General features: G+C 38.8%; 1 protein-coding gene across 6 annotated transcripts in view; it reads right to left on the bottom strand.

Moving 5' to 3' along the window:
* The window catches only part of ZNF451 (zinc finger protein 451), an 82444-nt gene extending 59278 nt beyond the window's left edge, over window positions 1-23166 (bottom strand). For 2 of the 6 annotated variants that reach the window (XM_037987185.2, XM_008013640.3), the window contains exons 1-3: window positions 22494-23122; window positions 21839-21922; window positions 13788-13868 (exon numbers count right to left, since the gene is read on the bottom strand). In XM_037987185.2, the coding sequence (XP_037843113.2) occupies window positions 13788-13868; window positions 21839-21922; window positions 22494-22514 (186 nt within the window). In that variant the 5' untranslated portion in view covers window positions 22515-23122. Of the gene's footprint in view, window positions 1-10025; window positions 12306-13787; window positions 13869-21838; window positions 21923-22493 lie in introns of those variants that run through there. The other 4 variants (XM_008013645.3, XM_008013644.3, XM_008013637.3 and 1 more) reach the window with 4 other exon arrangements.
* Window positions 23167-23925: the final 759 nt, after the last annotated feature.

Raw genomic sequence — 23925 nt, 5'->3', positions numbered from 1 at the left:
ATATTTGTAAATCATTATTACTAATTTCTAAAAAGCACTTTAGTTCTTGATGAACCAAAAAGCTTCCATTTTACATTTTCTACAAAATTACTTTAATAGAAATATGAATACATTATGAATATGAAGTCACTAGACCTCTCTGTGAAATGGAACAATTTTGCTCCATATACCACACAGGTTGACATAACCTGGGAAGAAAGTATTCTGCAAGAACAGTTACTACCCAGAGAAGTGACCACAACAACCCAGTTTCCTATCTGACTCATCATAGGCACCTTCTGGGTAATGAAAAAGCTAGTAATAGGAAAAGATGCAATTTGTAGGAGGGAGGAAGGTAAAGAATAAGGTGAGGGCAGAAAACAATCCAAGGCAGGTTTATTTACAGTCATAATATCTCCCTGAACATCAGCTGGCACTGATTATCCAGAGGAGTACCAACTGGAGAGTATTTCTTTCATCATCTCTATCTTATATGTAAGGGACTCCAAGTTCAAAGAAAGCTCAAAGGAACAACCAACTGCAAAAGAATTAACTTTGCACATCATCATCACAGTATCTGACTAGTGCATTTGGTTTGAATAGAAATCCTGCAATGAATGGATTACTTCATAGAAACCCAATTTCAAAGTCTGCTTATTATTGCCCATCCTAAAGCTTCAATCCATGGTTTGGTCTGAAGTTTGCACCACCCCCCAACAAAGTTCTGTTTACCAGAAGCCCCTTCCACTCAACTTATATAACTCAAACTGTATCCCAAATAACACTTTGAAAAGCAATGGTTTTTCTCAAGAATTTTATATGCAAATACAGATAAAGCAGAAGAGATAAACACAGCATAACAGTACAATATTTATTTACCATCTTACCATCTCCAGCAGCAAAGCTTTAGGACCAGGAAACCCTCTTTTTACAAAGCAATCTCCTTCCCACCCCCAATTAGTTGTTTACAAATACAAAGTACACAGGACATCTGCTTTGTATGAACAAATCTTAAAACATACATATAGATATACCCCATTCTGTAAAGTACTTTATTCAGTTAAGAAGGCTAGTCCCACCAAACCTGTTAAAAAAGATTTTCTTATATTCTCTTTTGAGTAAACTGCCAACATCTCTCTCTACAAAAATCATTTTAGGAAAATGACTTTCATCCTCCTTCAGTACAGGACCAAAAAATAATAGTAACAATGCAACTTTGGAACTTAAGAGAATTTTAAAATATACAGCCAGGCGTGGTGGCTCACACCCATAATCCCAGCACTTTGGGAGGCCAAGGTGGGTGGATCACCTGAGGTCAGGAGTTCGAGACCAGCCTAGCCAACATGGTGAAATCTTATATCTACTAAAAATACAAAAATTAGTTGAGCATGGTGGCGGGCGCCTGCAATCCCAGCTACTCGGGAGGCTGAGGCAAGAGAATCGCTTGAACCTGGGAGGCAGAGGTTGCAGTGAGCCGAGATTGCACCACTGATTCTAGCCTCGGCAACAGAGTGAGACTCAGTTTCAAAAAGAAAAAAAAAAACAAAACCACACAATAACTCTGAATATGATGTGTGACAAACCAAAAGGGAGTTACAGTTTTTTAACCCCGAGTGCCACTGTTTCGCCTCTGGCACAGAAGGGAAAAAAAAAAAAAAAGATGAACTGTAGAGAAAATAAAAGTGGGAATGGGGCCTGGTACGGTGGCTCACGCCTGTAATCCCAGTACTTCGGGAGGCCAAAGTGGGCAGATCACTTGAGGTCAGGAGTTCGAGACCAGCCTGGCCAACGTGGCAAAACTCCATCTCTACGAAAAATACAAAAAATTAGCCAGGCATGGTGGCACGTGCCTGTAATCCTAGCTACTTGGGAGGCTGAGGCAGGAGAATCACTTGAACCTGGGAGGTGGAGGTTGCAGTAAACCAAGATGACCCCACTGTACTCCAGCTTGGGAGCCAGAGCAAGACTGTCTCAAAAATAAAAAAAGGAAAAGAAGGAAAAAAAAAAAAGAAGCTAAAAGTGGCCAACAGCAAGGAAAAAAACTTAAACACGAAGTTGACAAAATGTGTTGGAGCTGCTGGAGATATTACTGTGACAAGGTCTACAACCCAATTTCCTATCTGAATCACCTAGAGAGGGTTCTGGTGATAGGAACCCACTTCCTCCTTCAATACAACACCTCCAAATGCCAATGAGGCAATATTTTTATAAGTATCTTTATTTTCCCCAAGTCCACCTAGAAATCATCTGTAAGTCAAAACACAAGGAAATTAACCACTTTTAGCTACCCTGAGGACACCTTTCCACAGGTGACCCTGAAGTATGCAACCATTTAACCGTGAAGGGATACCACATTCCACTTCAGGGGCATTACCCTGTTCATCCTCAGAGTTGTTCTCTACCAGTGCCTCAGTTCTTTCCGATTGCTTGAGCTGCCCCAGAGCCAAAGGTGCACTGTTGAAAGCCCAGCTTGGGCTCAGTTCCGGGAAAGAATTGTTCTAGATGTACATAATGGACTATGGTACAAACCAACTCCTAGAGAGACAACTCCTACAACCTTACAAGTGATGGCTACACAAACTTAGCACACTTTGAATATGTAGGAACCAGTACGTATTCACAGATAATTTATCAACTTCTTTTAGTTTAGTCTCCTCCTTTTCTGTTTCCCCTAAAGACTATTTTTCATAATTCTGAAACCAGACACACTCCATTATGTTACCCACACTGTTGCACTCTCCTGCTCCTCCACCTGAATGCCTGGCTCCTGTTTCTCCACCAGGCCAACTAACTCTTGCCTAATTCTCCTCCAAAACTCAGCTCACACACTTGGTAAGAAAAGCTTTCCTCATCCCTCTATATGGCTTTTTTTGTTCCATCACCACAGGCATTCTTCCAAAAAGGATATCTGCTCTTATACTTTATTGGTATTTACTTCTCTTGAGAATATGCCATCTCTTATTAACCCTCAGTATTCTCAGACCTTTCTTAGCACCTGCCTGCACATAGCAGGTACTGAAAAAGATGTCTGACAAACTAAAAGACTGTTTTCAACACAGATATAAAATAACAAAATACCATCTATCAAAAATTGTATACACATACATACACACTCCAGCTCTTCATTCTACATTCTCTTATTATTTTCTTATTGTTTATTATGAGCATTTCTTAGCTTGTACTTGGGAAAAGAGACTATTTTACTTTAAATATGTCTTCTAATGACTTAGTACACTGTTAGGCTTGTAAGATAGTCTTAAAAAATCATAAAAGGGGGAATATGATCACATGGCATGAAATGAACATTTACATGCTGTTAGATACATTTTAAAAGGTATGTATCTATAGTTAATACCATAGAACACCATATCCAACATGAATAGAAACAGCACAATTACTTAAAAAAGGAAATCTGTATCAGCTTTAGTGTTTTCAAAGTACTTTTGGATATTACCTCATTTGAGAGTAGGAAAACTGAGGCTCAGAAAATAAGTGACTTGCTAATACTGAGGGTCAAGGTCTTTGGAATTCAAATACCATGTGCTTTTTGCACCATTCCTTTTTCCTTCCATTAAACCAATATCCTCAAAATGCCAGTTAAAAAAAAAATTAAGTGTCTATATGAAACAAAACGAATGTAATAAACAACATAGAACAAAGAAAAAACACAAGCAATACGATTAACATAATCAGTGCTGAAAATGAATGGAAACAGAAACCAATGATTATGAATCAAGAATAATCTCAGTCCAGCACAGTGAAATCTCAATGGGAGAACTAAGAGGATAGGGCTCCTGATCTGACAAGTGAAATAATCAGGAATCAGTTAATATACGACATCAAATACTAGTGGAGTGACAGTAAAGTCATAAACAAAGTTCAGAAAAGAAAAAGATTTGTGTATGTGAAATGAGTTTACCATAGAAGTAAAACTTGAATGGGGCTCTGAAAAACACATGGAGGCAGCCTAGTATAATGTTGAATTGAGACTGGAAAAAGTCTATATTTAAAGCTCAGTTCCACTACCTGAGCAAGTTGCTTAATGACTCTTAAGTTTCAGTTTTTCATCTGCAAAATAAGAAGGAATTTCTCTCTCATGAGTGCCTTGCAACCAGCACAGAGCCTGTACACAGACTATACAAATGCAGATTCTTTCTTCTACTGTCTTCCCAGGCAGGAAGATGACAATTAGACACAAGGATATCAACATGCTTCCAAACCCTGTCAGAACATATAGAAGCTGTTCCAAGCCATTAAAGAAAGATCAATACACAGGCCCTCTGTCCCAAGAATCTAAATGAAACTATTTATATAACTAGATTCTAATGAAGGCAAAAAGGAACTGGCTGCATACCTAACAGTAGTTAAATGTAAATTAAATATGTAAAAAAAAAAATGAGTTGAAAACTGTGCTTAGTGACTTGGGGAAACATTTTTATTTCATCATCCACATCACTGTTACCTCACCAATCAAAAGAGGTATTAAGGGACCACAACATGATAGTTATTTAACACATTACTACATTTATAAATAAAGGTAGTGTGAAACATAGCCATCACAGATAAAAGTAGGAGTTAACAAGAGGTCTAACTGCAGCCCTTAAAAGTGAATGCTGTGATAGAGCCACTCTTATGGGTAATGAAAGAAAACAGTACTATAATAGCTCATGGAGCAAAGATAGCATATGAACAGGGTTAGTCTTACAAAAGTACTACTAACTGAACACAATTCTTGAAGCACTTAAAGTCAAAGTAGAACTTTAAAAAATATCACCAAATATAGGCCGGGCGCTCTGGCTCACGCCTGTAATGCCAGCACTTTGGGAAGACGAGGTGGGCGGATCACGAGGTCAGGAGATTGAGACCATCCTAGCTAATACGGTGAAACCCCGTCTCTACTAAAAATACAAAAAATTAGCCAGGCGTGGTGGCGGGTGCCTGTAGTCCCAGCTACTCAGGAGGCTGAGGCAGGAGAATGGCGTGAACCCAGAAGGCAGAGCTTGCAGGAAGCCATGATTGCACCACTGCACTCCAGCCTGGGTGACAGTGAAACTCTGTCTCAAAATTAAAAAAAAAAAAATCATCAAATATAAACTATTTACCTTCATGTTACCAAAGAAATATACTCAGGAATACAGAAAGCAATACGACTTGAGAGATCTCCAAAACAATACAACTTGAGAGATCTCCAAAGTCCCAAAAGAAAATACAGACAACCTGAAAATTCTTACTGAATTCTTGACAAGGTATCACATAACCCAACACACCATTTGAAATACGTTACCTCAACCAGTAAAGCCCTTAACGGGTTAACTTTAAGATATATCAGGGCTGTATTATATATAATAAATCCATGGGGATGGGCTTCAAAATTTTTATAAGATACCTCTAACCATAAACTATATATAATAAATGTGTGTGAACATTTAGAAATGAGAAAATAATACTACCATTAAACAAGGTAGCACTAAAAGTTGATTTAAGTTCAAAAATCAAAGTAGTTTGAGATACTGGACTGGCTATTCTTTTTTAAAAGGGACATTAGAAGAAACTAGAATATCTCTTCTACTAATGCTTTAAAGACATGGTATTTAAATATACAAACACAAAGCCACATCAAAATCTTGTCTTGTATACACTGATAGAATAAAAAATATCACCTACATCAAAGAGATTATGGGAAGATCAGACATCCTTTCAGAAAGAGGTGTTGAATACGGGAGAAGAAAAGATCAATACAAAGAATAACTGATATGCTAACAACATCAAAAGGACATGGTTGGACTGTGACCACTTTCAGATATATCCCACAGGAAGCAAACAAAATTTCCAGTAATAAGTTATCTCAATGGTACCAAACACTACTAAAGTTTTCATTACAACAAAAAACAAGTAAATAAAAAGACAAAGAAGTAAAAAATATTCCACTAGTAAGAGAAGATTTAATAAAACAATATTCTGCTCATCCAGGAAGGGAAATTTCATAAAATAATATTTTAATATTTTATAAAACTCAATATATCTGGAAAAATAAAAAGATTTGCATTCAATACAATAATCACCAGTTTACTGATAACTTCCACCTATATATTTTCTTAGGTAAAAAATAAAGACTGGTTTGTGTATCTACTATGATAAACCATACAGAATTGATCTAGTCAATTGAATCACATGCATAAGATGCATACAGATGAGACAATCAATTATTAGACTAGCCACTAACATTAAATACAGAATGATAAATTCCAAAAGACAAGAGAACCTAAACAGTGTGAGACTGTGGCAAAATACGCCTCACATTAAAAAAAAAAAAAAAAAAAAAAAAAAAAAAAAAAGATTTCACAGCCAGGCACGGTGGCTCACACCTGTAATCCCAGCACTTTGGGAGGTCAAGGCAGGCAGATCACTTGAGGTCAGGAGTTTGAGACCAGCCTGACCAACATAGAGAAACCCCATCTCTACCGAAAATACAAAATTAGCTGGGCATAGTGACGCATGCCTGTAATCCCAGCTATTCGGGAGACTGAGACAGGAGAATTGCTTCAACCCGGGAGGTGGGGGTTGCAGTGAGCCGAGATCACGCCATCACACTCCAGCCTGGGCAACAAGAGCGAAACTCCGTTTCAAAAAAAAAAAAAAAAAAAAGATTTCACTTATTGCAGTCTTTAAACTACTTCTACAAATATCTAATCCATAATTTCAAACCTTCATCAGAATCCCAGTCAACTAGTTATATCTTCAAGAATAATGAATGTCATGTCCATCCACATCAGTATCCAATTTTACCAAAGGGATTCTGGAATGTGTCTTTTTCAACCTCCTTGTTTACAGTACCTGAGAGGTTATCCTGGATGTATCAGGTCCTTAAGGACATTATCAATCAGGTCACTTAGGTATCACTCAGTAAATTATTACTGTAGTACTAATAAAGCATACTAAATACTGTCCAAGTAGCCTGAAAGAGTTTATGCTCCCTTCAAAATGTCATTTTGAGGGTTAAGTAAATAAATGGAATTATACTGATAAAGAAGCTGCCACACAGTTAAAAAAAAAATAAAATAAAAGTTTAACTGTAATTATACTGATAAGGAAGCTGTCATTCAGCCTTTTTAAAAAAAGATAAAGTGTCAGCAAATTTACTGCTTTTTAAAAATGTCCTTGCTTATTCTAACCAAGTAAACACACCCACTTATCAAATATTAAGTTGTGTTACCATGGCTAAGAACAAGGTTAGATATGAGACAATCAGAAAACCTAGAGCGCATCTATAGAAAACAAAGCTGTCTTAAGGCCCCCCAAAATTGGCCACTCACTAATAACAAAAAAGAACTACTGTCTAGTTAGTTAAATAAGGGGGAGGGAGGTATACTCTACAACCTTCTGAAATGAATCAACAGTGCTATAAACAAATTAACATTCAGAAGGGAGTACATTTAGATAGTGCAATTGTACAAATGATAGAGTAATAAACTACAAGATTAAATCACTGTACAAAATTCACATAAATACCACCAACAATATATGCAAGACATCAAAGTTTAAGTTTTAAAGAAAAGTGTAGAATTTAAAAAGGCACTTCATATAAAAATGGAAACAGTACTTCTCTATACACAGTAACTACAAGAAACCATATTGTCTCTGTATACATTGTATATCTAATCAAGAAGTAACATTTTGAAGAAAACAGATCATTAGATACATCCTTTTTGAGAATAACAGATCATTAAACTTGCAACTATTCCAAGGCCTCCTAGAAAACCTAGAGGTATTTAAACATTAGAGGTTGGCCTACTAGAGAATTTTGTTGCAGGCTCTGAACATGGCAGGCATAATACGAATATTTATTATCTAAGAGTTTCTGATTCTACTGGGGTAATCTCCCTAGACCAAATCCTCACTTTAAGTTTTATAACATTATCATCTTTCAAGTATGCCAGACATTTTAAAATAATAAAAAATAAACAGATTAAAGATATTTCTTTTGCACTCAAGAAACTAATCTACAACTAAAAACTCTTCCTGATATGCATTCTGTCCCCATCCCTATTAAATGGTCAAATCCTTTCAGAACTACTTGGTCACCAATTTGATGATTTCCCTATACCTTTACACTTTGAGGAAAACAGAGTATCTGGAGACACTTGAGCATATCAGTTAGAGTAACTAAGAAAGGATACTTTTACTTATTACTGGGCAACATAAATATCACAAGAGGAAAAGAGAACAGCAACATCATCTTACAAATATTTAAGAATGCAGGAGCTGCGCAACAATGCAAATATAGTCAACACTACCACACGTTTAAAAAATGGTTAAGGTGCTAAGCTTTATGTGCCTCTTTTCTTTTTTTAAAACCACAATTTAAAAGGCAAAGGGGAGGGGAAGTATATTAAAGGGAAGTGCCAAAATAGTTTCAGACAAACACATTTTCAGGCATAACTTATTTTGGTTTAGTTTAAGGTTTGAAATAAGGGTATATCAAAAACCACCAAGTTTATGACATAGCATCTAATTCAGGGAAGGAAAAGGGGAGAAATGGAAAGTGAAAAGAGTCTGAAGTAGCCTTAGCTAGTTAGGAACACTTATGTGCAGTCACATAAAACATTTCCAAGGTCTCTCATCACTGAGTTCTCCAGTGGCAAGTTCTCTAAGATAAAACTACAGTGCCAGTATCAAGAGCACATGGGATTGCTAGATTGGTGCAATACACATAAGCCACAAAAATGTATGATTTCTTAGGCCTTTGTTTCTGTTCAGGTAATCAATATTCTTCTAGGGTTTAGCTTGAAAGACAGTTTGTAAAGAACACTGGCATGGACCTTTTCCACAGAAGTGGAAATAAAATTTTGTGTAAAATACAGAAAAATAAGGTAAATATTAACTCTTTATATGACTGGGCTAAATCTGCAAAACAATACCCCCTTTATTAAGACTAGTTCAAGTTTAATCTACAAATAGGACAAACATGACCAATACAGTACCCGGAAATTAACTGACAAAATAATTTCTTCCAACTAGTAATATTTACGCCAACAACCTCTGTAACACAAATAAGGAAAGGAAGAAAAGTAGATTTTAAAATGGGTGCTGAATATAGTTATGATGGGGGAGGAAGGAGCTTCCAATAAGCTATTAAAAATCGTGACACCAGAGAAAATGTCAATTACCACTGTGCAACAACTATGGCAAGAAGCCACATACACCATAAAACAGTGCCATATTCAATTAGTAGTATATCCAAAATGCCTCGACCAAGCAGATGAAAAAACACAGAAGTTACAGAATTAAGTCTGTCAATTAAAAGAAAAACAACTGTTTTTGGCTGCCAAGCAAATAATACTAGGTGATGTATTCAGACCCCTCAAACTTGACATATTCTCCATTCCCAATGTCATGCTGTGAAGACATGGATCTAAGGGCTGATATACCATACATCCACTACCTTGAGTCTAAAGAGAAGATACTGTGGGACATATAACTGAGGTATCTGCTGCCAGTTCCAGTACGGTGAAAAACTATTACTGGGACCAACTGGGAGCAAAAAGATAAGCTGTCTCTTACACTAAGAATCTGACTAAATTAAGTAACCAAGTAACCAAGAATGTATCACTGAAGTCTTGATTTCAGCCTTTCAAATCCTTAATGGATATCATGTTCTCTTCACTAAATCCACAGCTATGCTTTAAATCTTAAGGATTCCCAATAAAATCTAGACTGATGGTATCCCTCTTTATTACAGTAAGGGGACAAGATTGTCAGGCATGTTTGGAATTCTTGCTCTTAGGAGTTCAGATTTTCATGCCTGGATCGTGTAACATCCTTTATTTCCAGGGCACTGATGTGCGTATCTTTTTTGTATTTAGAGTGTGATGCACTATCAAGCTCAAAAGAATTAAATGTTTAGAAGGTAGGTTGTTTAAGAAGGCCATCTTGGTGAAAGGCCCAGCTTACAGTGAGAGACTACCACGACTCAGTCTTACAACTTGATATGAGAGCTTGATAGGTCAAAGACTATTAGGACTGATGACAACAAAGAACTCTCTCACATGTAGCTTTATCAGTAGTGATGGTATGGTGGCCATCAAAGTCTTGATGAAGATAGTTACTGTGCAATTTCTACAGAGATGTTACAGGTAGAAGTCTTTTTCCAGTTGGTGTCCATAGAAGACCTGTGACATCTAGCCATTCCAAGGGGAAGCAAACTGGATTTGGCAAAATTTGACTTGAATTCCAGTTGACACAAAGCTTCATGGCTGATTTTGAAGTCTCACAGAGCTTGACAGTAGTATGAACTCTTGGTGAGTTAACCATCTTGACATAAAGACATTTTAACAGATGTGTCATTTTGTGAAGATCTGTCAAACTGAAGCCTGAACAAGGAAGCACTGATAACCTAAAAATGAAGGATTTACCTCTGGTCTTAGTAAACAGAGATCTAGTATTAGGTTATTTCTAGATTCAAAATATCTGCTAGTCCTCAGTTTACAGATAAGATTTTCCTGAGGAACAAATCTTTATATTTTTCTTTAATCACAAGAGGATTCAGATTCCTGAGTGGCCCTCCTCCAAACTTATTTTTGGACCAGAAATAAAGGATAAACATTTGTCCAACCCTTTCAAGAAAGTCTCCACTGCTCACTTGGTCAGTAAGTCATGAGTTTATTTTATACTTCATTTCAAAAGTCTACAATTCAAATGTCAGCTGTGATCATTCCAGACATGCATTCAGTTTTTGAGATGATCTCCTACCTGTAGATCCTATTTGTACGAGGAGGAACAAGTAAAATAGTTAGGATTTTGAATGACTATTCTGTTGAACATAAAACAGGTTATTAATTCTTGTACCCATGGCGTTCTGGAGAGTCTCCCTTCTTTCTATATCTATAGGGGTGGTTTCGAGGTTTGTACCAATCCCCTTTGGAGTATCCTCTATTGTGATAATGTGCTTTCTGATCATGACTATAAAAGTATCGATGCTGATTATAGTATTTGTGATCTTTAGAGTCATTTTCTTTTATACTGTTCTCTTCTGCAACAACAGCTTTCACATCTTGTCCAAAAAGGGAAGTACCATCAAAGGGCAAGTGGGAGATCTTCTCCTGGGTTTTCTTAGTAAGAGATGTAAGTCGAAGCCAGGCCTGCCTTCTATAGTCTATGGCCATGGCCATAACTCTGACTACAGAATCCATTATGTCCCTAGTAGTACAAAGTTGCCAAAGGCCTGCATCCATACCATCAGATATTATACATCTTGCTTTTCCACGATCAAACTCTGGGTCATGAACCAGATCTTCCATGTCTTCCCAGAGTTTACGCTGATATTGAGTCATATAGGCCATGTAGCTAGCAGCTCGGGCTGCAATGGAGGCAGCATGGTAAAACCTACAACCCATGACCTCCATTTCTTTTGAGGTAGAATCTAGAGGGGATGTTGTATTTCCTCTTTTGCTGTGTTCTAATGCTTCTACAATGGGACCTTCAGCTGGTGGGTTTGGTTGGAAAGGAGAGGTGTCCTTGGCCACAGGATATACCCTGTGTCCCATGAAGGAAGAAGGATGGCAATCAGCAGGGTCTTTAAAAACCTCAGTGGTGGCAATTCTCAGAAGAGGATGCAATGGAGGAACCAAACGTTTTTTAGAAGTCACACAATCAGGTTTCCCTTCACATGACTCTGCTTCAGATTGTAATGTCACCCTTTTTATAACACCTCTTTGTTCCATTCTCTTCAAAAGACCTGTGAAACTAGATTGGCTGGGGTCAGATGGCTGCCCTTTGTCATCAGCTGATGGTGATTTGTAATCAGTTTCTTCTTCAACTGTGGATAAATTTTCCTCCTTAGAGGTGGAGATGTCCCAAGGAACTGAGGAGTTCTCACTTGGCCTAGAATGATGAAATCTAAAACAGCTCCTGGACTGCAGATCACGTATCACTCGGGACATTTCAGCTACTTGTGTCTGGAGATAGAGGATGGCATCCCGTCCATGCTGTGAAGCTGAAGAAGAATCTATACATAAATTCTCTTTGACCTCAGAAGAGGCCAAAGATTCTTGGGGGACCAGAAGTGGAGATGAAGGCAGAGTCTGAAAATTCTGTGACGATTTAAGGGTCTCTGTCTCAGAGATCTTAGTATCTGAATTATTTTGATCATTTTTCTGGTTCTCCAATGGGTTCTCAACAGAGGAAGTTTGAGAAACTATCCTTTCTGGACTGCTGGAACAACTCCCAGAGAAGGAGCTGCTATCTCCAATGGGAAGAGGAACACTGCAGCTAGAGCACATTTCTGGGCGATGATTCTCAGAGGATGGCACCTTAGATTCAGGCATTCTCTGGGTTATCCACATGAACAAGAAAACCAAGGAAGAGAAAAAAATGCTTTTAATATGTTAACTTTCAAGTGCAGAGATTCACGTCCAGTAAGTAGAACTCAATTTTTAAATTATTATAATTAACAGTGAAAGATACAATCCACTCAAGGTCAGCAAAAGGAATCAGAGAAGTCAAATCCACAAACTTTGCTACCCCAAAGACCCAATATCAACTATTGGCATTAATCTGGGACTCTGTTTATGAAAAAGTAGAGAGTAAAAACAAGCTCAGATCATGTGGTGCTACCCTGGCTGCTGTTTGGTCCCGTGTTAGCATAAGAATAAGTGTTGAGACCACTCATAAGAATAAAAGAAAAAAATATTCCATTCAAGATATGTTAAGTTCTATTCAAGATACGCAAGAAGCTAACGATGGCAAAGAGAACTTAAGGAAAGTTCCACTAAGAAGAAAAAAAAAATCTAAAACTCCCCCAATAGAGTCATTTTAAGCACCTTTGAAAATTCTGTCATTCACTCTCCATGAATAACAAAACTTTCTAGTCGTATAGTCCTACTTTATGGTTTGTAGTATAAGGAGTTATAATTTGTTACCTCATTTCATCCTCACAACAACCCTGTGAGGTAGGTATTATTCTTATTTGATTGAAAAACGGAGGTTAAAAGGTTACTTAATTTATCCAAAGTCACAGAATTTGTAAAGAGTAAAGCTGGGACTCAAACCCAGGTATTCTGATTCCAAGTCCAAGTCTCTCAATCCCCTATATCACAGAGCAAGAAGTTTGTGGCCACTCTGAACAGTAAGAGTTTTCTAATCCAAGAAGAAAACAGCCCATTAACAGAAGTTTGGGCTAAAGCAAGGACAAATGAAAGGCAAGACTGTTACAAAGGGCTCAACTAGTTCACTTCTCAGAGCAAGGAAAGTATTGGTCCAAGGGTCAAACCTACAACCAGTACATGACAGGTAAGATAAGTAACTCTAAATATGTGGGGCACAGACAAGGTGAAAGGGATGATGACTGAAGTAATATATCTCCTATAAACCCTTCCCTCACTTTTCATTCCTAAAAGGATCTCTACATATCCTTTTTTCTAAGAGAAAACAAATTTTCTGTGGTCATGTGGTTCTGGAACAAAAGAATCCTGTTGTATAGGGCACCTGAGGAGAATATAGGAAAAGAGAAGGGAAAGAGGAATCAATAAGCTTGCAGTTTTTATTCCATTTCCCTTTTATCAGATACCACCTCTAAGGCTTAGAATTTCCCAGAGTCTTATTACCATTTTTTCATATCGTCACTCAAAGTAGAGGAAAAAAACTGGAAGTAGGAGATCTGGGCAAAGAACTCCTTGGACTACCTATTTTAGCCCATTCTAATAGAACTGGCTATTTCTAAACACAGCCAACACTGATTTGATAACCCTCTTTAGAGAATACCTCTTAAAAGATACAAATGAAGAAACACAAATCAAATGTAATGTACTTACATCAGTATGAGAGGTGCTAGGCTCTTCATCATCACTGCTGACCAGATCAATGTATTCAAGAACAGGTCGTAATGGTCCTTCCTATAAACGATCAAGCAAATGTACAAGCCATTAACAGTTATTCAAACCAAATTAGCATTTAAACCTACTAGTTTTTTTGGTTGGGACTGGCAAGAATTACTGAAGAGGGAGCTTTGTGGATAGCAGAAAATAACCAGAACAAAAGCAGCAGAGGAAAATATTCAAAATACGTAAATATAAAATGATGACAAGACCTAAAAGGAAGTACCTACACACCTGTAGAGTATTAAGGCCATGTCAATTACTTGGGAAAGGAAAATTAATATAAGAAGAGTGCTACAAAGATACAAATATTATAATCCAGTGCTTTACACCTAGAATTGGTATCAAAAGTCTGTTAATACATCCAAGTTCAAAAATGAATTTGACTTATAGCTCAGCTTCATCACCCACCACTGCAGAGTCAAGCATCAAACCTGAATTATTCTGCATTCTTTCTTTCCATCCAATCTAATTTCTTCATCAACCAGGCCTTGAATGTCAGGCTTAAAAGCCTAGATTTTATTCAATAGGCAAAAGAAAATAAAAAAGTAACAATAAGACAATAACATGAGAACTGTGCTTCAAGAAGATCAATCACTTAGAGGAGTGTGGACAGCAGGCAAAGCAAGATAATCAGTACAGGCACATGATAATGCAGAACTAATGGTGGTGATGGCAAGAAGAGTACGGTAGTGGACATACAAGAGAATACAAGTAAAATGGAAAACTAAAAGAGACTGATTATTAGGCCAGGTGTGGTGGCTCATATATGTAATCCCAGCACTTTGGGTGGCCAAGGTGGCGGGTCACCTGAGGTTAGAAGCATGCCCAGCTAATTTGTGTATTTTTAGTACAGATGGGGTTTTACCATGTTGGCCAGGCTGGAGTTTGAGACCAGCCTGACCAATACAGTAAAACCCCATCTCTACTAAAAATATACAAATTAGCCGGGCACGGTGGTGTGTGCCTATAGTCCCAGATACTCAGGAGGCTGAGGCTGGAGAATCGCTTGAACCTGGGAAGCAGAAGTTGCAGTAAGCCAAGATCTGCACTCCAGCCTGGGCAACAGAGCAAGATTGTCTCAATAATAATAATAATAATAATAATAAATATATAAAATAAAAATACATTTGAAAGATTATTTAAAAACAAAACAAGGAGTCAGTGATCTCTAAGGTTTTAAGCTCAGGTGTAATACCATTAGCATAACTTTGGAAAGCAGAAACAGAAAGCTGACATTCCTATGGGCTGAAGTAACAGTAGTACACAGGGTGTATCTAGCAGACAGCTGAAAATGCAGGCCTCTAATCTGGGAATTACGAACATACCTGGAAATAAAGATTTGAGAGTTGCTCCCCTAGAAGACTATTAAACTCTAGAACTAAACTGAACTATCGTATCGCCTCAATAAAAAGCCGTCAGTGTTAAATGTGGCCAGAAACACAGCAACAATAAAATGCCACTGAATGTGGCAACCAGACATTTTTAAAGGTCTTTGAGAGAGCAACTTTCAAGAAAGTAGTGAGCACAGAAGCCAGGCTCTAAAACACTAGAGAATGCAGCAGAAAAGACCATATTCTTTTGAGAAATCCAGTATGCTGGAAACAAGAGAAAGGAACACAGAAGAAATAATGGTTGAGGAAAGGATTTTGTAGCATGTAGAAAGTTGACTGTTGGAGACAGAAGCTGAGATCTAGGTAATGATCTTCTTCCCTAGAATAGGCATCCAGTCTCGAAGATAGCTTCTTTCTCCCCTACGCTATGACTTCTGCTCAACCAAGAAACTGCCATCTTTTGGGTACTAATTCAGATACCATATAAAACAAGAGGGCAAAACTGGGCAGGGATCTATAACAAAGGAATTGAGATTTTTGCTCAAACTATAAGGCAGAAGTAAAAAATAAAGAAAGAGAGGAACCAATACTCTCCAATATATGGTCAGCAGAGCTGAATCACCTACTTTAAAATCTACACCTGGTATGAAGAATGTAGGCCATGCACGGTGGCTCACACCTGTAATTCCGATTACTTGGGAGCCAGAGGCAGGTGGATGACTTGAGGTCAGGAGTTCAAGACCAGCCTGGTCAACATGGTGAAACCCTGACTGTACTAAAAATAGGAATAGGGCGTTGTGGCAGGCACCTGTAGTCCCAGCTACCCAGGAGACTGAGGCAGATGAATCACTTGAACCCTGAAGGCAGAGGCTGCAGTGAGCTGAGATGGTACCACTGCACTCCAGCCTGGGCAACAGAGCAAGACTCTGTCACAAAAAAAAGAAAAAAGAAGACTGAAAATCATATGTTCGATCCAAGAAGAAAAATTAAAATACAATAGCTTTTCCCATTGATATAATGATCTTACTTTGCTCTCTTTAAGAAATATGCATTAGGAATCTTCATTATGGGCCCACAGAAATAGTAAACACAAAAGCCCCCCAACCGGCAACCAGAAATACACAGAGGCAGAGTTCCCATGCACAGAAAGTAAAGAGGAAGATGAAAGATGACAAGATGCAAGGTAAAAAGTAAAATGGGCTGGAAAAAAATAAGAAAAACAGGATGGACGTGGTGGCTTATGCCTGTAATCCCAGCACTTTGGGAGACCAAGGCGGGCGAATCATCTGAGGTCAGGAATTCGAGACCAGCCTGGCCAACATGGTGAAACCCTGTCTTCACTAAAAATACAAAAAATTAGCCAAGCATGGTGGTGGGCGCCTCTAATTCCAGCTACTCAGGAGACTGAGGCAGGAGAATCACTTGAACCCGGGAGGCAGAGGTTGCAGTGAGCCAAGACTGTGCCATTGCACTCCAGCCTGCGTGAAAAGAGCGAAACTCCATCTCAAAAAAAAAAAAAAAAGAAAGAAAAAAGAAAAAAGAAAATGATCAAAAACAGAATTTAAAAGTAGCTGCAGGCAGGATGGCTCATGCCTGTCATCTTGGCACTTTGGGAGGTCAAGGAAGGTGGATCACATGAGGCCATGAGTTCGAGACCAACTGGGCCAATAAGGCGAAACCCTATCTCTATTAAAAATACAAAAATTAGCTGGGTACAGTGGTGCACATCTGTAATCCCAGCTACTCAGGAGGCTGAAGAACAAGAATCTCTTTAGTCCAGGATGCAGAAGTTGCAGGGAGCTGAGATCACGCCAGTGCACTCCAGCCTGGGTGACAGAGGGGGACTCTTGTCTCGGAAAAAAAAAATCTGTAGTAATGTTTAAAGGGAAGGAGTAAGGACAGATAAGGTTATCAGAAATATATACTTGCAGTGAACCATTAAACCAATATGCAAACATTTTTCAACTACTGAAGAACAACAATTTTATATGATTCACACTAAGAGAAAAGAAAAAAAGGAAAATACGGGTAGAAAATCCAGACAGGTGTGGTAGATCACGCCTATAATCCTGGCACTTTGGGAGGCCGATGAGGGAGGATCACTTGAGTCCAGGAGTTTGACAACATCCTGGACAAAATAGTGAGACCTCATCTCTACAAAAATAAAATAAATTAGCTGGGCACAGTAGTGCGTGCCTGTAGTCCCACGTATTTGGCAGGCTGAGGTGGCAGAATTGCTTGAGCCTAGGAGTTCAAGGCTGCAGTGAGCTATGATTATGCCACTGCACTCCAGCCTGAGCAAGAGTGAGACCCTATCTCTTAAAAAAAAAAAAAAAAAAAGAAAAAGCATCACAGAAAATCCAAAATTGAGAAAAAGCAGAAGTCATTTAGAATATACATTCAACAAATAATTACTGAGCTTTAAGTGATAGAGTAGAATGAGAAGGGGAATCATGTTGAAAATCACTAAAATGGCAAAGAGATTGAGTGGAAAAATAAGGACAGACATGTACCCCAAAGGAAAAGATTACTTATACACAAATAGTGTACACTAGCTAATTTTCACAGTGGATATGGAAAAACTTCCATGATAATGGGCTTACAGAAGTAAAACATTTAGTATTCCATTTATTTACTAAGAGTCAGTAACATTTATTAAGCCCTGTACCATGCCTTGTGCAAAGCTTTTCATGTACTTTTCACTTGATCCCCAAATTACTTTACGAGGTAAGATATTGAATTATCACTATTATCCCATTTAACAGAGGGGAAAACTGAGTGAGGTACACTTGATTCTCTAAACACAACTGGCTGTATAGTCACTACAATTGTGAGTTAGTTCAAAACATAAATACTATTTTTAAAACAATGTTTATTAACCTAAGCTTCTGAAATAACACATTTTTTCTTCCTTCAGTAAGAGAAAATGTACTACCTCTATTACCCCATCTCTGAATACTTTGTAACACTGACCAAAAATAAATTACCAATTTCTCAAAAGAAGTTACATTTATAATAAAAACATCAAGAAAAAAATAATTTGCTATAATATTTATAATTACTACTTCTATCTTAAACTATAACTGCATATGGTTCTGTAATTACAAGGTATTTTTATTAGCATTTGTTCTATCCACATCAACTAGCAAGCCATCATCTCATGCACTATTGCACCACTAACAAAAAATAAAGGATTCTAAGGCGGGCACGGTGGAGTGCACCTGTAGTCCCAGCTACTCAGGAGGCTGGGGCGAGAGGGTTGCTTGAACCCACGAGTTCGAGACTGCAGTAAGCTAGGATCATACCACTGCACTCCAGCCTGGGCAAGAGACCCTGTCTCTGAAATAGAAATAAAAAATTAAATAAAAATAAAATTTATTTCATTCCTGTTATCAGAAAACTGATTCTCTAGGCCAAAGCACCAATTTTCTACTAATTGGTAAGAGATGTCAATATACCAAAATATGGTCTACTAAAAAGGTAGTTGACTACAATCAAAGTTTTCTCTAAAACAAAGAATATGGATTTGAGCATAAATCTAAAACCCTAAATAATTCATCATTTTTTCCCCCATATAGAGAAGTCAGGGACACAGGTTACTCGTGCAGTCCTGACAGGCAACATTTCAAACAGTTTCCAATTGTGCCTATTTTATAGTTCAAATTTAATCCAGCATTCAAGATCTATACTACCTGGCCCATGCCGCCTCCTCCCACTTTAAAAAAACAAAAAATCTTTCAGAACTACACATAATCCTCTCTGCTTTCCCATTCTGATGCTTTTCCTTGTTTCTTCTACTCAAAATGCCCTTTTAAACACATGTAAATACTAACTACTACTTATTACTACCACTACCTACTACGATGATAAACTGCAAGTCTAATGTCCTTTTTTAACAGCCCTATGTACTTTCTGTAAAAGAACTTTCTACTACCTCTAAGGACTATTTACATACTTCTCACCTCCTATCTCGCCATTCATACTAAAATACTGATCTTTAAGGGTAGGATGTATTTCAAATTAATCTTTGTAGTTCTAAGGAACTTAACTCACGGCTTTGCATATTATGAGCTTCACCACTATTTTTATTTACATCACAGCCCCAAGACACTCAGCCAAATAATCCTATTTTCTGCCTGACTCCTGTCTACTGTAGCTAAAGTATTAATACTTGACCTATGTGGTAGTGAAGCTATTTAGGAAATTATATCCTGATTTCACTGACTATTTTGAAATTTCCAATGATTCTATGCTATATCAATAATCTTGGCTGAAACCTGAATCTCTTGTTATTGTTTTGTTAGCAAGATTACGATAGGTTCCCTCAGCAGTTTGTATACCTTTATATCTAGAATAGCACTGTGAACTATCACATCATCAGCTATTAGATTTTTAGAAGTAAATCACATAAAAAATCTGCAATTTCAAAGAAAGATATAAAAATAGCAGTTGAATAAAGGATCATATTACTAAACAGAAATAAGAACAACAGACCTAAATGAGAAGTTTTTGTTATGGCAGCATTCTGTTTCTTGATTTAGGCGCTGTTTACACACACGTATTGGCTTTGCAAAAATTTATCCAACAAGTATACTTATGAATTGTGCACTTTTATGTTTATTTCAATAAAATTTAAATGAGAGGGCCCATTTTTGCACCTCCCCTCCATATCTATATCACTCCTTTCCTTCAGCTGGGTTTAGTTTCAGATTCTGTATTCTACACATCACAGAATAACTGCTGTGCCACCAAGTGGACTAAAAGTGGGAAAATCAGATTAGCAAGAGCTATGAAATCCAAACCTTAAAAATGAAGTGACATCACAATACTCACTTTTTATCTGAAGAACTCAAACTTTTTCATCTTTACTGAATAAGCATTACTGGCTGGAGGAGTCACATATAGGATTGGATTCCAGAGAAAAGTAAATATTCTGTCTCCGAACATATTTTGAAATATAATTAAGCTATTATTGTCATTTAAGTGGTGCCACTTAAATGTAAAGCGAAAAATTGTAATAGGCTTCTTCTAGTATTGTAATTGCACTTAAAACATAAAATTCACTTCTCCATGTGGAGCTGTGAAACCTCTGAACCTTTATTTGGGAACAAGAGTAAGAAGCTGTATCATGTTGGATATTCAATGATTGTACATTCTTTATTCTTGATGCAAAGACGTAAGTGATCCTCTACATATAACATAAAATTTAAATTAAAAGACTCCTTTAAACCAAAGCTGAACTCAAGCCTATATTAACTAGTCACAAGCTACACTGTAATTCATTACACAAAACATTTTTCAAATATTAAGAGATTCTACTTGTGTTTCTCCAAGGGCCATAGTTCATAAAGAAGTATGTCATTCCTAGTATTATTTCTACTAAACACATGAGAAAAACACTCGGTTCACAAATATACCAAGATTCAGGAAGAACCTGAGATATCTGTCCTCAAGAGCCATGGAATCCTGTTACTAAACATACTTCAGCCCATGGTGAAGGAAAGGGCAGAATACAATTCAACCCCATCCTCTACTCCAAATACGTAGAAATTCAAAATGAAAAGGAGAGAGCACAATATACACTGGTAAAGGGAAAGAAATTCAATAAAACAATCTTGTGAAGGACTCCTAAACAAATCTATTAAAATACGATACAAAAATGAATTACCAAAACGGCCCTAATGCTGGGGAACAAACTGTTTAATAACCAGTTTTACAGGGTTTCCCAGCATCCACCACAAATGCACATCAGACACTCAACAAAATATTCTACAGCTTGAATACCAAACTGCAACTAACTACGGCATTCCAAAAGAGGAGTTTGGGACACAACTATTTTCTGTCTAGCTAGCTGAGATACCACTTTACACAAAGCCTTTCTAAAACTCCAATAACTATGGATGAAAATCATCCCAAAATACATCATAAAAACACCCCCTTCTGCTTTGGAAACCAATGCTGTACAAAGTGTGCTCAGAAATCCATCCACATGTCCCTGCACTTGTCTGAAAATGAGAATTCCTAGGCCCCACCTTGAAATTCTGATTCGGTAGGTCTGCAGCGGGGCCCAGGAATCTGCCTGTCTATACTTACTAAGGCTTGAAAACTACTGTCCCAAACGGAAGAAACTCAGAAAAATAGAGTATGTTCCCAGTGATGCAGGATTCTTCATTATGAGCATCAACTGTACTATGCTGTAACATGATGATCTCAGAGGTTAGCGAAATCTTCAAGCTATTTGCCTTCATGTTAGAAGCACCATAACGCTAAGATTCTGGGCTCTCGCAACCCTTCCTGTTTTCTACGACCTTGCTCATCATTAGCTGCTCCTTCCTCCGTGTCGCCTTTAGAAGTTACTCTTGCTCCATTTCAAAACAGCTTCTTAGAGACCAGCGTTTTATCTTAAGTCTAAATGAAAGGCAGGGGGTGAGATTAAGTGTACAGCACGTTCTTTAGGCCATGCTCTTTGTGATGGCAACGGGGGTGGCTCAGACAGCTCTTTTGGTAAAGATCCCAATCCTGTGCCATGCTCCACAGTGTCTAGTATGTATTAGACACTCATAAAACATTAAATGACTAGGTGAGGTAAAATTATATAAGGGCCCACCATAGTCTTTTACTCTGGGAAAAACGCAATCATCAGTTGCTACTTACACTGACAAACTGAATGTCGTCTTCATTTTCATCCGTTGTTGACTCAGATGCCTCAGGGCCAGCTGGAGGGGCAGATTCTATTATCTATAAAAACAAGCCAAAACATACTTATCTGTTCAGCCACATTCTTGTAGGAAGAGAGCGTTTCCGAAAGGAACAATTAAAAACAAAGAGCTCTTGAGGAAAACGAACTGAGCACAATTTCACGCAAACCCGACCAGGAACAGAACTCGAGCAGTCGGCTCTTGCCACAGCATGTGCGGAGCTGCAGGGACCCAACGCTGAAAACGCAGTACCAGCCTCTCAGAATTCCCCTTATCTACTCCAGAAGGAGGACTCTGGAATTCCCCTTATCTACTCCAGAAGAAGGAACGCAAGCTCAACACCGAAGGGCAATCCTGCCTTAACACGTCGCTCCCACTGGCCCAGCAGGGGCCACAACGAACGCCGGGCCCCGTGCGGGGGGACGGGCGGCCATTGTTGCTGCGGGTTCCTCGCTCAGACACGCACCAGGCCTCAGAGCTGGGCTCGGCCCAAGACACTGAAGAGGTATCGCCCAGAGGCTGCGATGGAGCACCAGGCCTCAGACCGCAGAAAACACAAACCCTTCGCGGTTCGCCTCTGAGAACGCCAGGGCCCTCACTCGACTACTCACCTCCGACCCCGGGTCTCCCATGTCTCCGACGGCTGTGCTGACAGCACCACTGCTCCTGCTGTCCCTGCCGCCGCCGCAGCCGCCACGACTCCGCTTCCCGCCCTGCACCGCCTCGCGCTACCGGGACCCGCCCCTGCGTGAGCGCCGACGCCACCGGCGGAAAGAGACGCAAAACCGCTTCAAAAGAGGAGCGGCCCTTACTGGCCCGCTATCCCCTCGGAACCGCTTTCTCTCATTCTCGGGCTGCCTTCCCCGCGCCGCGCAGGATGCTGGGAATTGTAGTTCGGGTCGCCCCGGAGACAGCTCCTCGCCGGGGTGGAAAGGAGAGGAAAAGAACCCCGAGGTTAGGCGCATGCGTTGCGCCTAGGAGACGCCAGCTGCAATGGGGCGAAGCCAGGGGTCAGTTGGGTCCTGTGAGATAGCGAAGCGCTGGGAAGATGTGGGAGGATGTGAGGGAGGGTTTGAGTTGGTATTTGTTTGGTTTTGGTATGGTTGTGAAGCGCAGCTCATTGATTTTTCTGTTTTAGCCCTGAAGGTGGGTGGTGGGAACGGATTTCTCTTTTTTTCATTTTTAAATTTATGTATTTACTCATTTTTGAGCAGAGGGGCTATGTGGAGGTTTAGCTGAATTCTAAGGTCAGGAAAGAATCTGAAGTGTCCTTACATTACACACCTCTTCCCTAGGGTCAGTCTCCCAGGCCCTGCCAGTATTAATACACCTGAGGAAGAAAATAGGGATGGGAAGTCCAGGGCCCATAGGAAAGGGAACCTAGCTGTCACTAAACCCTAGCCAGTGATTTTGAAATGCACTTTTTCAATATTCTCAGATATACTCAGAGAATGTGAGAGATCTATTTTATCGACTGCTGTAAGGTTGACCATTTAACCTTTTGTGTGTTCACACTCATAAACAAGCCTATAAAATAGATCTTTTATATTCAACTATGCTTTTAATCTTTTCTCAGGTAATACTTTACCAAAAATTTAAAAAGGCTTTTTAAAAAAACACACCAATCTTTGTCAATAAAGTTTATGAAAAGAATTAAGTGATAACATTATTTTAGGCCAGGCGGGTCCTCACATTCTGGGAGGCCGAGGCGGGCAGTTTACTTAAACCCAAGAGTTCGAGACCAGTCTGAGCAACATGGGGGAACCTCGTCTCTACAAAAAATACAAAAATTAGCTAGGCGTAGTGGTGCTCGAGCTACTCATGAGGTTTAGGTAGGAGGATCGCTTGAGGCTGGGAGATTGAGATCCAGGCTGCAGGGAGCCGAATTCATGTCACTGTACTGCAGTCTGGGTGACAGAGCAAGACACAGTCTCAAAAAAAAAAAAAAAAAAAAGAACAAATTATTTAGCATCTTAGATTCCTGTTTTTGTTTGTATGCAAAACTACCATCTGATTGCCTAAGCCTGTAGTAATTATTGTTTA

The sequence above is a fragment of the Chlorocebus sabaeus genome, chromosome 17 (assembly GCF_047675955.1).
Source record: "Chlorocebus sabaeus isolate Y175 chromosome 17, mChlSab1.0.hap1, whole genome shotgun sequence".
Classification (NCBI taxonomy): domain Eukaryota; kingdom Metazoa; phylum Chordata; class Mammalia; order Primates; family Cercopithecidae; genus Chlorocebus; species Chlorocebus sabaeus.
Note: the sequence above shows the minus strand (reverse complement) of the source record. Positions and strands in the feature narration are given on the sequence as shown.